This window comes from Neopelma chrysocephalum, unplaced genomic scaffold, assembly GCF_003984885.1.
Source record: "Neopelma chrysocephalum unplaced genomic scaffold, ASM398488v2 Primary Assembly neopelma1_60, whole genome shotgun sequence".
Classification (NCBI taxonomy): Eukaryota; Metazoa; Chordata; class Aves; order Passeriformes; family Pipridae; genus Neopelma; species Neopelma chrysocephalum.
In genome coordinates, this window is record NW_020897715.1 from 11,805,242 (window position 1) to 11,820,065 (window position 14,824).

General features: G+C 41.5%; 1 protein-coding gene across 8 annotated transcripts in view; it reads left to right on the forward strand.

Moving 5' to 3' along the window:
* The window catches only part of GRAMD1C (GRAM domain containing 1C), a 52,802-nt gene extending 38,951 nt beyond the window's left edge, over positions 1-13,851 (forward strand). For 5 of the 8 annotated variants that reach the window (XM_027681133.1, XM_027681137.1, XM_027681136.1 and 2 more), the window contains exons 10-18: positions 4,018-4,164; positions 4,965-5,083; positions 6,186-6,328; positions 8,003-8,106; positions 8,808-8,987; positions 10,481-10,538; positions 11,045-11,155; positions 11,978-12,083; positions 13,630-13,851. In XM_027681133.1, the coding sequence (XP_027536934.1) occupies positions 4,018-4,164; positions 4,965-5,083; positions 6,186-6,328; positions 8,003-8,106; positions 8,808-8,987; positions 10,481-10,538; positions 11,045-11,155; positions 11,978-12,083; positions 13,630-13,707 (1,046 nt within the window). In that variant the 3' untranslated portion in view covers positions 13,708-13,851. The other 3 variants (XR_003533827.1, XM_027681134.1, XM_027681140.1) reach the window with 3 other exon arrangements.
* The last annotated feature ends 973 nt before the right edge of the window (positions 13,852-14,824 follow it).

Sequence of the window (14,824 nt, forward strand, 5' to 3'; positions counted from 1 at the left end):
TGCCTGCACTGTGGTGCTGTGAGATGGGTACAGCAGTGGCTTGACCTTTCTTAGAGACAGGGGTGTATGGGGCATACAGTGTTTGAAATATAGGATGGTTGAAATTGGTTCAGCCTTGTGTTGGTTTCCCCCCCACCCTAAGATAGGAAATTTTGGATACACAGTGTATGTAAGGAAGAGTAGCCCTGTTATCTTGTTGGCATTTTAATCAAAATACTGAAAGGACATGTTTTTTTGAATATATGTCTATATCTCTCTACACAGCTGGTTTGGGGGATATATGTTTGAGTTGTCAAAAGGCATAAGGTTGGGGTTTTCTTATCTTGTGAACTGGAAAAAACTAGCATTGATACTTGGGGAGGTACTGAGTAAGTACTGTTAATTTTGTACTTAGTCTTTTAAAGTATAGGAGAGTTCTCTGAAAATGGCTAATTCTGCTGATACAGTCTTCAAATAGATGATATCTGGAACATGTTCACTTTTTGGAATTGGTTTTATTAACTTGGTTTCAGGTGTATCTGGTTAAAGGCTCCTACCTGTATATGTTCTTCATGCAGTGTGCACTTTTTCCCCCCCCATCCCCAGTGGTACGGAAATGCTGAACAGTGCCAAGATTTGCATACTTTTTTTTTTTAAATCCTGATCCTCCCCTAACTCTGTGGAGTGGAAAAATCAGCATCCTTATTAATTTGTTTGATAGCCTCTGCTCCTATCAGTTCAGCTTTCTTAACCTGCTTGTGATGTGTGTTTAGCTTTCAGCTGTTGGTTGTTGATGACAATTGTAAGAACAATTTTTTTCTTACTGCCTCCTTCCCCCACCCCACCATTTTCTTTTTTCTTGCACTGCAGATGTTTTTAAACCTCTACAATCACTGCTGCATAATGGTATTATATTCAAACATTATTTCACAGCTTGCCTTGCAGTGATGAAAATGACCTTATAAAGTGCAAGGCAATAGAGTGGGAGGGAACAGACTTGCTGTCTTCAGGCTGAACCAGGACACTCTGGGTAATATATTTACTTCTGGATTTTTGGGTCCCTAGGGATTCTTACCCAAAGTCAGAATAATCTCATGTTCTTTTATCAGACAGCTCCAATTCAGCTATAAATGTATTCAGGCTAAGAGAGTTAGTGTTGATAATTGCATACTGCTGAGGGGTTAGAACTGCATTAAAAGGGAAGGACTTAGACTGATATCTCTATACCTGTACAAAGCATTTTGTTCATAAAGAATATTTCTAAGCCAGTCCTAGGTCGAATGCATGATGTTGCTCTAGTATAGAGATAAATAAAGGCAGATACAAGTTTACCTGTGTGAGTAAAAACAAACAAAACAGTAGACAAACATGCATCTTTATTTGTAGCAGAGGTAAGTGGTTAAAGCTGTCTATTCAAATTGCAAGCATATCAGTTGTACACTTATTCTTTGCTGTGCTACTGGTTGTGCTTGCTGCTTTGTCTAGGATTTCTACAGATAAATTTTGAGAAACCCGGATGAAAGCAACTTGAAGCTTGTCAAGCTCTTGGTGTATGCAGCAACTTGCTTCCACAGATGTGGAACTCAGAGCAGCATTTATACATACATGCACCTTCCAGACCCATTGTCTAAAAGATTTCCAGGCTTTCTGGAGAACAGCTGTTTTGAGTCCTAGCATCTAAAGTAGCTGATAGGCCTGATATATAAACCCAGTTTCAGGTTGGAGTTTCTGAAAATACTGCTTTGTGCTACCAACATTTTTAAAAATTTTTTCTTTGTTCTAAGAACTGAGAGGGTTAAAGTAAAAGTGTATTTCTCGTTAGACACTGTCATGCACTTGGTACTTCATTAACTATTCCTTGTTGAAGACATGACTAGATAGAAATAAAGTGTAGGTAAATCAACTAACAGGAAGTTTTGTACAGACCTGCTAGTGCTCTTGCTTAAGACTCACTAGAAGGAGGACAGGCTTCTTGCATGAAGTGCAAAATAGCTCAGTAGCAAAGTCTGCACCCTAAGGTATTAATGCATGGGCTTTGTGCATATCATAAGTTTCTGTGGCTTACCAAATTACCTTGCATCAGCAGAAAAATAGTAGCTGTCCTCAGGCATTTGAGGTGATCGTGGTGTTGTGCCGTTTAGCTAAGGCTTATTGGGGCAGAGGTAACTTATCTTGTATTTGCGAAGACATATACAAATAGCTGACAAAACTTATCTGATGCATGGTGACTTGATCATGTGTCTGGGCCTTTGTATTTTCATTTTTTAAGTGGTAGCAGAGTCCTTGGGCACGTTAAGGTCCAGCTGAGTAATGCTCAACTGGAGTAACTAGGTTTGAATTACCTGGTATCTGACTCCACATGTTAGCTGATGCACAGTAGGCAAAGGGGATGTCAACATCAATATCTGAAGCTTCCTGTCTCTTAGTGATAGAGAGGAAATGGTGGGTGCACTCTGAAAGGAGAGGTCTGTAATGCAGATCTTGTTAACTGAGGTCAAATTTACAGTTCACTTGGCCTGCATTTTGTTAGAGTTAGATTTGGCTGGGAGAGGAAAATATAGTGAGCATAAGCTGAAAACTCAGGCAGAATTTCTGGCTTCCCACAGAATGTTTCAGCACACCAGAATTTGTATTCTACACATAATAACTGCATATTGACTGGTTAAATAGGCCTCTTGAAATGTGTGTTTGCTTTCTGTCCCATCTTGTAATTGTGTAGAATTACAATTGCATAAGCAGAACGTGGCACGGGAAGGAAGTCAATCTCTTGTGCAAGCACAAAAATACGGCACTTATACTTCACTTTTGGGGTCCTACACTGAAGCCTGAGAGATCAAAAAGAACTTTTTTTGAGGCAGATGTGTAATGGGGATTTTTAGCAGGCTAGAAGCAGCACTAGAGAGGAAGTCTGCTCAGTCAGAATTGGGTTTCGTTGGGGACTGCTGTGGTGTTTAGTTGCTGCATTTGCATTTATCAATCCTGACTTCTACTAAGCAGTAATGTTTTAAGTGCTGCAACTTTAGCTTGTAGGCAGTGTGTGACCTATAGCTTGATATTTAGGCTACCTTTGTGTTGGTGGCTGGCACTGACCTTTCCTAGCTCTGAGCAGTCATTTGTATTAGTTGAAAGGTTAGGCATCATAACTGTCTGTCTGCTGCAAGATTTCCTTTTGGGCTTTTTGTTTCATTTTAGTAATATGTGTGTGTGGGGGGAGTGTTTTTTTGGTTTTGGTAATTCTGTATAAGCAGATTGAGTTGGGGTTGGCACAGGAGACTGCTTGCCCTCCAGGATTATAGTTCTGTCCCTTATCTCTTGCAAGAGTGGCTGAGACAACCACAAAGCTGAGTCATGCCAGCAACCACCAAGAAGCAGAAGTAGCAAAGATCAGTGCTGCAGCCACACAACACCTCTGGAGTGCTTGGTGGCTTTGAAATGGGTGATGCAGTTGAGCCCCTTGGTGCATTTTTGGGACTGCAAAATGGAGCAGGGTACCTCCTGTGTTCCTGTTAAATAGGTATGGAGGGAGGAGGGGTTTGAGGAACTGTTTGTGAGTCTACCTGGTCTCAGGCTGTGGACACTACCAGCATTACAAATGTTAAAAGCAGAATTCTGAAACTAGCCACAGCTGAGAAGAAAATGATTATGGTTTCACTGTCCTGTTTGCTTGTCCTTTGTGCAACAGACACACATTAATAAAGATTATGTTAACTTTTTGTCTTTCCCCAGTGTTTCTTGTAGGATTAGTAGAATACTGAAGGCAAAACTAAGGAGATGGGATCTTTTGACATTGATTTATGAATTTGCACAGGGAGATGGTGGGGGTGGTGGTAGTGGTATATGTTTGAAAATCAGTTCTGGACTTCGTTCCTGAAGGCAACCAACCTACCAAATCACTTGCCAATATCATTACTGGGTTTCTGAGAATGAGAAACAAATGTTCATGTAAGCTTGGGAAGAATTTGAGCTGTAATAAAGCTTAGAATAATATAAAGGTGCTTCATAATACTGTTCTTAACCTGATCTCTCTGCCTTTCTTAGCAGTGAAGGAGACAGTCTCTGAGAATGATCTCTATGGGAGACTTTTTATAAACAGAGTTTTCCACATCACTGCAGACAAGATGTTTGAAATCCTTTTCACCAATTCTCACTTCATGCAGAGGTTTCTCAATTCCAGGAGTATAGTAGGTAATAAACTCTTCTGCCTTCTATGTTACAAACTACCCTGAAAATTTTGACCACTAAGAATTGCTAAATAGAGCTAAGGTGAATTTTAAGTTTCTTCCTGCTTTAAAAGAATTTTGAAGCTTTAAAGTTTCACTACGAGAGAGGACATTTAAAGTTAGACTGTTGCTTCCATAGATAGCAGATATAGATCAATCATATTTTGGAGTAAAAGCCTTATTTCAGTGTACCTTAATGCAAAACTGCACCTTAATGCCTGAATTTTGGGTAGGCTATTAAGTTGATGCATTCTGTGGGGTATTTTTCGTTACATTATGTCCCACAAATAGTGAAATTTGTATGACTGGCACAATCACTGCATCTTCTTAAATGATACTCACAGGCTTTAATTTTCTGGATGAGTAAATTTTATTCACAGAGATCAGAAGAACAGAAAATTAAGTCAAAAAGGGTAATATTTATTCAGTGTCAGCTTGGAAGGCAAAGTGGCAAAAGCTTTTGATAATGCTAAGTGAATCTATTCAACTTTAAGCAGATGGGAAATGACATATTTTCATTTAATTGCGTATTCTTTTCTATACCCTCAAGTCTCTTCGAGTAGATTCAGGTTCAGCTACTTAGTGCTTCTCCTTTGTTCATCAGTGAGCTACAATCTTCCCTTTCCTGAAGGAAACCACAACTGTTTGGAATCAGTTTTCTGTCTTTCTCTCCACTGCTGTTCTCGAGCTGTTAAGATATGGTTGGGCAGAGATAATGCCTTATAGGTAATTTGTATGTGAGATTTTGCATAACTTCTCATCTAGATGCTGTATCAACCCCTTGGAATAGAGATTCCAATGGCAATCAGTTGAGGACTTTGACATACACTGTAACGATTAACAATCCACTTTGTGGGAAGTTCACAACTGCAACTGAAAAGCAGGTACTGTGTGCATGTGTGTGTCTGTCTGGTGCCCTTTAAAGCAAGGGAGAGGTCAGCTCTCTGGTCTGTCAGAGTTCTGACCATAGATTAAAGTTCAGTGAGCTGAATGTGGATCTATAGTTTAAACATGGCATCTCTAAAGGGTGGCTTGCAGCCCCTCTCAACATTAGTGAGCACATGGTCATGAAATCAGAGAGGCTTTCTACCTTTGCAGATGGCTGTAAACTCCCACAGAGTTTTTGGGGAAAGGCATTAACGCCTCTTAGGAATTGGGGGATGAAAAGAAGCAATTAAATGCTTTCAGTGTTCATTTCTGGGCTCCCCAGTACGAGAGGTGAAGAGTCCAACAAAGGGCCACTAAGATGATGAAGGGACTGGAGCATCTCATAGGAGAAAAACAGCTGAGAGCTGGGAATGTTCAGGCTGGAGAAGAGAAGGCTCGGGGGATCTACAATGTATAGAAGTATCTGAAGGGAGGTACAGAGAAGTCTGAGCCAGGCTTTCACCACCACGGCTTTCAGTGTTGCCCAGTGACAGGACCGAGGTGATGGATACAAATTGAAACACAGGTGATTCCTTCTGAATGTCAGGAAACACTTTTTTACTGTGAGGGTGAATGAGTAGTGGAACAGGTTGTCCACAAAGGTTGTGGCATCTCCTCCCTTGGAGATACTGGAAAACCACCTGGACATGGTCCTGGGCAACTCGCTCTAGATAGCCCTGCCTGGGAACAGTTTTTGGACAAGATGGCCACCAGAGATGCTTTCCAATCTCAACCGTTCTGAAATTCTGCTTTGGGAAAGATGCAGGTCTCAAAGAAGAGCTGTGGTAATGAGTCAGTGGCCAGCCTTGCATCTGGTACTTGAAGTGGCAGCGGGGAAGTACTGCTGCTGCCTATGCTGGCTGTAGCAGGAGGCATCTTCTCTTTCCTCACCCCATCTGTATTTGACACTCTTAACTGATTTTTATGGTGGTTCTTCAGGCTTCCTCTCTATTTCGCTTATAGTTGGTTGATCTAGCCTAAGGAACTCAGGCTGAAAGAGGGGAAAAAAAATTGTGTACCATGAATATACCTTCTTATTTTTACTTTCTTTTATGATAGATCCTGCATAAACAGAGCCAGAAAGGTCAGTCTTATCAGGTGGATGCTGAGGTACTGACCCATGATGTCCCCTACCACGATTATTTCTACACTGTGAACAGATACTGTATCAGCCGCACGTCCAGTCACAAGTGTCGATTGCGGTGAGCCTGGGTGGGGCACAGTGGGAGGGGAGAAGCCAAGGCACAGATCTTACAGGTTGATGATGTGTGCTTATTAAAAAAATCTGTCTGCCAGCAGCACAGAGATTGTCAGTTTCTCTTGAAGTTGGAGATATCTTCTGTAACATAAGCTTGCTTTATTCCTTGTCACATGCATGCTGTATTTGGATCTCATTAATGCAGTGAGAAATGAACTCGTGTTGACTCTGAGGTACAGAACTTGTCTCCAACTGGGTTCTGACCAGCCGTGGGTTTTGGAGTACAGCTGTGTGAGTGGGATATGTTGGAACAAAGTGAGATGTTTTATTACAGAATTTCCTAGATATCCTTGCTGAGGGCCTGCAGAGGAGGGTGGTTTCACCAAAAGGTGCAGGAAAGATGGAACCTACTCAGTTTTGCTGGAAGGGTACTCAACTAAACTATACCTAGATAGGAGAGTTCCTCTCCCATTTGTTGAAAACATTTGAAGTGATCAAGTTCCATGTTTAGTACATTTCCATGGCTCTCTGACCATGTAATCCTTGGTAGTTCTTGTGTTGTCATTAGTAAGACCTTGTATCTCAAATTTCAGCAGGAAAGGTAAGCAAGCCTGGATTCTATTCTGGCTTATTTCAGGTTATAAAAGTACTAAAGACTCCCCTTCTACTGGGAGGAGGATGGAAGAAAAGTCCTTGAACAACTGTTCTAGATGATTCTTTTGAGTGAATCACTTCCTCTTTGAGAGCTTTGTTTTATCTGAGACACATGACAACCCTAGGGTAAGAGTAAAATCTTAGGTTTCAACATAGTGCACAGAGCAGGCATGTACAGAATAGAAGGCACATGGTGATGTTACAGCTGGCCTTATTATACTGTGTTTAAAATGGCCTAAAAACTCCATTTGAAAGATTTCATTTTGTTAGACTAGAAACGCAGAGGACTTGCATTGATGTGGAAGATTATTTGAAAAGTTGAAAAAACTGTATTCTAGGATGGTCAGTGTTCTTGACTGAAACTGAAGTTACAGGCTATCTTTTTGTCCCTTATGGAGGGCTTTGGGATGCACTCAGTTGCTAGAAACATCCTTCTGAAGGATTCTACTCCAGTTAATTTTTGTTCTGGAAGTGCTGTTGATTAGCTTGACCTGGGGAATGCAAGCCAGGAATGTCATTTCCCCTCTGTCATGCTCACAGAAAGACAGATTTTAATTTCTGTCTACTCAGGGTGGGGTCTGAGCACTTGATGTGTGAGTGGTGATAATGAATTTTACTTGCTGCTTTTGAAGTGCCCATGTAATATATATGTGTACACATACAAAGTAAAAATTAGGACTTTATGATCTGAAACCCTGAATCTTATTTTAAATGTATGTTAAAATGAGAATGCTTCAATGGGTAAAAATGGTCTGCTAGTCTGAGTCTGAAGGAAAACAGTTTAAAGTGTTTTCCATAATTTGGACATTCAGATTTTGAGGCTTTAGCTAGAGATGTTGTCTTTGCTACTGTCTATTTCTTGCATTTCTTCAATGAAAGTGCTGCCCAGGTGGAAAGCCAGGGCAGTTCCAGTTGGTGTTTCGAATAATAAACATAAGCTAGAGGCCTGCTTCTGATGAGAGATTTCTGTTATCACTGTGATGCCTAGAAGACCGCTCTTTCATTATTGCATTCTGTTTACTAGGGTTTCTGCAGAAGTAAAGTACAAAAAACAGCCTTGGGGCCTTGTCAAGACTGTAATCGAGAAGAATACATGGGGAGGAATACAGGAAAACTTCAAACAACTTGGTGAGGCATTTTCATCTTTGTGCTGGAGTAAGGAGGCTACCTTTGCTCTGTATGTTTTCACATCTGTCAAACTTGGTTCCTTAAAGAATGGGTTGAAAAAAAGACACCTAAGCAGTCTCAAAGACAGAATTTCCTGTCATCAATATATCTGCCAGTTCCAGGGTATGAAAGAAGCCTTGTGGCTAACAAGGAGCTCTTGTATACCTTGTCAGAATTGCTTTCTGAAGGAAACATGAAGAGCAGCAGGAAAGCTGTTACTCTCAACTGCATATACTTATCTCTAAGTATTTCCTTGATTGTGCACATGAAAAGAGAAGCAGTGGCACTTGGAAGGCTCCATGGATATGTCTGTTAACAGCCTGGCCAGCCACGGCTTCAGGCTCTCAGTCTAACACAATGCCTAGTCTCAGTCTAACAGTGTTTTGCAGTGCTCTTCCGGCTGCTGTCTTGCATATCATTAAACAATCCCGCCTAGGCTGAATGTGCACCCATCTCTGAAAAGTGTTCCAAGTGCCCTCTAGCAAAGAGAACAGGTGGTACAAGTCAAGGTGTAGTTTGTTAGACCTGCTTTAAGTTTATTTACTAGAAGGTGCACTTGTTCTTCTCACTGCTGCCCTCCATAACTCACATTTTAAGTCTGCAGTGCTAAACTTTTCAGCTTTGCTTTTGACGGTTCAGTAACTTTATTTTTTCCACTGCAGAATCAGATCTCCTAATGGAGGAATATGCAATTAATCAGTCCATAGAAGACTCTGGAAAATTAGTTGCTCTGAGACGAAGACGACGCACTTTACACCGGGGTCTGGCCGAATCACTTCCCAAACGCTCTTCCCAACATTCCTCTGGTGACATGGGAGTAGAGTCCCAGGGCAGCATAATAGGTAGGAGTTTTTATATTAAGTGTTTTTTCCAAAAGGTGTGTTCAAGGAAGCACAACTCTTAAAATAGTGCGAGAGTAGCACTTGTGTATATATTACTCACGTCTTTATCTAATCAGTGTGATAGCAAATGCTTTAATATGTTCAAGTTTGTATGAAGTAGGTTTGGAGCATGCATAGTCACTTTTAGCATGATTATCTCATGAAATTAAGCTTAATATCACCTTCAGTTTTAAAATCTAAAATGCTGCTCTCAATGTGCATAAGTTTAAAAATGAATCAGGAAAAAAAAATTAACCCGACTCTTGTACAGTTTCAGAAAAATTGCTTTGTTTCTTCAAATAACAGCATACCCAAGTAATGAGTTGATTCAACTTTGTCAATTGTGTCTTGGCCCTGTCACCTCATTTTTGTTTTTTTTTTTTTTAATGTTCAGTCTGTTTCCCATCTGCTTCTGTAATTTCTGGGTCACTGAAGCACTTCTTGCAGTTCCGTTGCCCTAAGGCATGACAGACTTGGCCACTAACACATACAGTATTAGCTATACCTAGAGAGATCAGAAACATCTGTGCATTAATGTGTACCAGAGAATAGTGGATTCCATGACAGAAGTTGAATTGTAAACACTAAAGTAGGAGCAAGTGCACTTCTCTGAAGGGGGAGGCAACACTGAGTATAGCACTGAGAGAATATTTGAATCAGCAGCATGTGTAAAGGACTGTTTACCTATCTGAAATTACTTCTTGATTACTTAATTTTGCTACTGCTGCTCCACCTTTACAGATGAGTGTCTGTCTCTGTATACACTACAACTTTTGTGTTTGTCCTTTGTCCAAGGCAGGAGGTGTGAATGTATGAAACTGTTATTACATTCAAAGATCAGCCTGCCCACAGTGGTGGGTGATTGCTGCTCAGTTTGGAGAGGACATGCACACTTCCTCTCCCTCACAGGTGTCCGGTCCCTGTTGCCTGATGAATAGCAGATAGTCTTTTGAAAGGCTGTCTTCAGGACAATAGATAAACCAAGCCAGTAGTGATGGGACAAGTCACAGGAGAACTTGATTGGCACTGGTTGTCAGATTAATGTGAGCATGAGAACAACCAGCAAAGAGACACTTTGCAGCCTGTCTCTGCTCATGTGTGACCAGCAGTATATGTGGTGAAGGCATGTTAGTAGTGGATGGACTGCAGCCTTCTCAGGCTGTCTGTGTTTAGTGGTACCATGCCCCAGTGCTGTGTTGTCCCCAGCATACTGGGGTAGGGGGAATTCTGATGGGAGAGCCTGACTGTTCAGCTTGACTTGTTGGAGATGACTGCAAAAATGCCTTGGTGAATGTTGGAGATGATCCTGTGCACCCACATGATCTGTTATTTTTTTCCATCAGAAGCTGTTGAGCTATTCTCTGTGAAGTGCTGGGCACTGACATATATCTGCAGGCATCCTTTAGGAATGTTCTTCAGTACTTTTTAACCTCCTTCTCTTCCATGCCCTATAGGAAGGAAAAGAGATGCAGTAAGTAGGACCACCACCATCATTGTAGTAATGAGTGTCTTGTAAGTACTCACTTGCATTAAAATGTGGCTTGACACAAGCTCATCTTAGTCTTTATCTGTTTTTGTCTGTTCCTCTTTTGCATGTTAACATTGCATGTAGCATAATAGATCTTAACCTAATTTGAGTGGAACACGTGGGTATAGGAGGGGAATGAATTGACTTAGAAATGACACTTGGAATGAAAATGCTGATTTGCCAAACTACTCTACCTTACAGATTTTCTTAGGTCTGATCCTATTAAAAAAAAAGTCTAGAATTTACTAATTCCTAGTTTTAAAAGTTCCTAGAGGAGATACTATTGCTCTTTCTGTTTGTTCCTATTCCACAGCTAACATTAACTGCTAAGAATTGTTTGGATAGATCTCTATTTTCAGTATAGTTCTGCCCCACACCTTTTTTTTCTCCCAGAATGATTTTGTTTCCTTAGCTGTTTTTAGCCTAGATCTTGTTTTTGTAGCATTGCAACCAAAATTCTTACGGGACTTGATTTTTGTTCTCTCTACAGTTTGCTGCTCTTGGTCTTGCTGAATATAACACTGTTTCTCAAACTGTCAAAGATAGAGCATGCAGCTCAGTCCCTCTATCATGTCCAGCTTCAGGAAGAAAGCTCTTTGAAGTAAGTTGAATTCACAGTCTTTGCTTGCTTTCTTCCTCAGCTTATATGAGAATCCGACCCAAAGAAATAAATTCTAAACAGTGAAACTCAGTGGCAAGTTTTCATTAGTTGCTGGGGCTTGCTGCACTTCTGTGGTCTGTGTTGAGATCCAGTGACATGTCTGACTGCATCTTGCAATAACAAGTTTCTGCTTTGACAAGCTGGTTTTTGGGGAACATTAACCTTAGTTCGCATTTATCACCCTGCTGTGACTCATCTTCTGTGAATATTGCTGAACCGAAGTGTTTATTCTGTGTGAACCAGCATGATCTCAAATGTAATGTTAAGGATTCATTTAACTTGTTAGCTTCTTTCTCTGAGTTTCCTGGCAAATCTCTCCCTCAAACTTACATGTTGCATGCCTTTTGTATTTGGACACAGGAAGATGTTGCTTCCTCTCTTGAATACAATATCAATAAATAAGTTAAAAACCATAACCTGATGTTGAGTCTGGAAATGGTGTGGTGACCTCCTGTGATGACCATCTCAGAACTGATTAGAACAACTTTATTTATAAGAAAGATTTTGCTCACTGAAGTGTGAGAACATGTTATAGATGTAATGTGAGCACATTTTTTTTCTTAGTGGCTGTTGTCTACAAAGGTCTGAAGCACTATCTTGAAGGCAGCAGGGATTGGAATTCAACTGCAGGCAGCTTTTTTGTGGCTCTTGTAAAAGGATGGTTTTAGTAATGGCAGAGCAAAGGTGGCAGAGAGCAGTTGTTTTTGAAACAAGCACCCTGACACCTTTTTATGTTTCTGATGTAATCTCAATCTTTTTCAGCATATCTCCAGAAATGGTATCAAAAGAAGAGGTCCCTCAGTATGATAAGGAACAGGTTAAACACGTAAAGGGAGTCTTAAGAGACTCAATTGAAATGCTTGAGCAGGTAGGTCTGACAATCTTTCTCTGGTGATGTTCTTGTTTCTCAACAACTCAAGTTTTCTCCCATATGTTATCATACCTTTTGTTTGATGTCCTCTGGTACTAACTAAAGTTTTCATGATTCCTTGATCTGTTTTGCCCTAGGCTTGAATTTAGTAAGTAGGCAGTGCTTATGTTTCTGATGGTTTGGATTGGTTTGGTTTGGTGTATATTTGTTCGGTTTTTTTGTTCGTTTTGTTTGTTTGTTCTGACTAAGATATAAGTATTCACGTCAATTTTCTTAAAACTTGTCAAGTACCTGTATTGATGAGAGGTGTTGATGCAGTTCTGAATCATGACAAAGCAAAGACTGGAGCGTTTCAAACCACTTTGCTTTCTAGGACTCATGTTACAAAACACTTTGCTTTCTAGGACTCATGTTAAGCCGTCTTCAGTATTTTCCCACGTCATTAGGGGGTGTCTTTGTTCAGGTTTATCCTGGCTTTTGCTCCCCACTACTCTTTTAGATATTGGCTAGAGCTTCACATGCCTTGGTATCAATGGGCCACCTAATCTCCAGTAAAAAATAAATAACTGCAGACCTTATATTTCTGAGAGGCTCCATAGCTATAGAATTAATCCTTCTTTACAGTAGCTTGCTGAATGCTGTTGTCTCTCTGATCCTGAAGTCTATGACTGGTAAATCCCTGGCTGAAATTTCAACTCAGTAAGTGAGGGACAGTAATTCATGCTTTAGTTTCAACTTGCAACCCATGAATGTTCTGATTTTAAGTTCTTTTATTAAACCTTAAAATGTGATGGAATATTAGGAAAGCTATGAGGGGAGTTCACGTGTACCTCTAATGCTTTGTGTTCTTGCATGCATTGAGAGTGGGTAGAAAAAGAAACCATTTTTATATTCCTTATTTAGAGGTGCCTCTGCACACAGTATTGCCGTTAATCTATTAATTAACCACTTTGATCACAGCATGGTTTCCATGCCCTTTTCATTTTCTCTGTTTACTATCCAAACAATTCCTAATTCTGAAGTGTTAAGTGCCTTTGAACACATGGTGTTAAAAAAAAAAAGTGAGACTTTCACCACCTTTTTCATCCCAAATAACACTTTTTGCCTGGAAGTTCTGACACAGTGCCTGTTACTTTGTGTTTTCTGAGCGTTGTCAATAATCTAAACACATTTTGTGCACCAGAATGCACTAGGAGGGCCAGGTATTAAAAGAAAATTCATATTTTGCTACCATGTTCCTTAATATTTGCTATGAACATTATCTGTGACTAAAACTGAGTGGGGTGGCTTATCTTCTGCAGTGTTGTCTAGTGAGGTGTTAAGACTTTATCATCCTGGACTGTTACTAATTATAAACTGTACAGGATATAGCTGTTAGGAGAGCACAGTAAGTCAACTGTTTATGGAAACAAGGAGGAGGAAATCACATGAAATCTTGGGGGGGGGGGAAGAGTAGGGAGACATTATTTTCCTGATACCACTCACCCATGCAGGGGATTAACTTAAGTAATTGGGGGGGGGTGTGATGGTTGTGTCTTCACAGCTGAAGACTTCCCTTTCCATGCTCCAAAGAAGCTTTGACCACTTGAACAGGACACAGAGCAGCAGGACTGAGAGTTAATACCACATCAGCTTTTTGTTCAAGACGTGGGAAGAAGAGATGTGTGTGTGAGGACTTGTGGGGTAGGGAATGTAACTGTCACCTTTGGACTCCTCACTGTTTGGCTCAAAAGCTGTACAGAATAAAGGTTTGTGGAAAAAGTAAGTTGGGTTCTGCATTTCCCAATAGCTTGGCAGCCTTTTCTGTCCTGCCAGCCCCTCTACCCTGGGGGGGTCTTGCTTATGACCAGTGTAGAGCTCTTGGATCCCAAAAAAAGAGCCTGTGATGAGTGAACAAGGGCAGTTGTACTGCTGGTTAATGGATCTGCAAATTCTAGAGGGGGGAGAATACCCTCAGCAGAGAGCACATCTTTTTATGTCAACTTTGAAAATGACCATCAGTGAAGAGTCTTTTGGAGAAAAAGAACAGTGGTGGTTTCTCAGCCACAGGATCTTCATATGATTTTTTTTTTTTACCCATGGGGACCTTTGTAAAACAACTTACCATTCTAAGGATGAACATGCCTAAGATTAATAAACAGGAAAAAGCTTGATATCTGGTGCACACTGCAAGCTTTGGCAGTCTGCCTTCTGCCATATGTTTCCAGCTCTCCCAGAGAAATTTCAGCCCTCGGTATTTTCCCTCCATCGAGGTCTGTGCTTCAGCTCTGTAATGTGGCGTGCCCACTGATGATGAAACACCTTGCAGCAGATGAAACCTGCTTTTTCTAGGCAGGTTGAAGGGAAGAAGATGAATATAAAAACCCCAGAGCCAGTGGAACGCCAGCCTGCCCACGGATTGGCCCATGGTTGTGCGACAGCTCTGGCTGTGTGGTGCTCAGCCTGTGAGGCGCTGGTGCGAGCCCAGGGAGGTGTGCAGGTGTCGGGTGCGGGTTGTGTGTGTGGGTCCCACAAACAGAGTCCTGGGGCCACGGCCCTCCACGGGGTGGCAGGTGAGACTTTCCCAGCCTTGTGAGCGCAGCCCCGGGAGCGGCGGCGCCGGGCGGGACCGGGCCGGGCCCCCGCGCTGCCCCCGCGCTCCCCCCGCGCCCCACGGCCGCCACCTGTTGCGCTGCCCCTTTAAGGCAGGTGCCCCCGCGTCACGCGCGGCCCCGCCCCCCCGTGCCGCCATTGGGCCG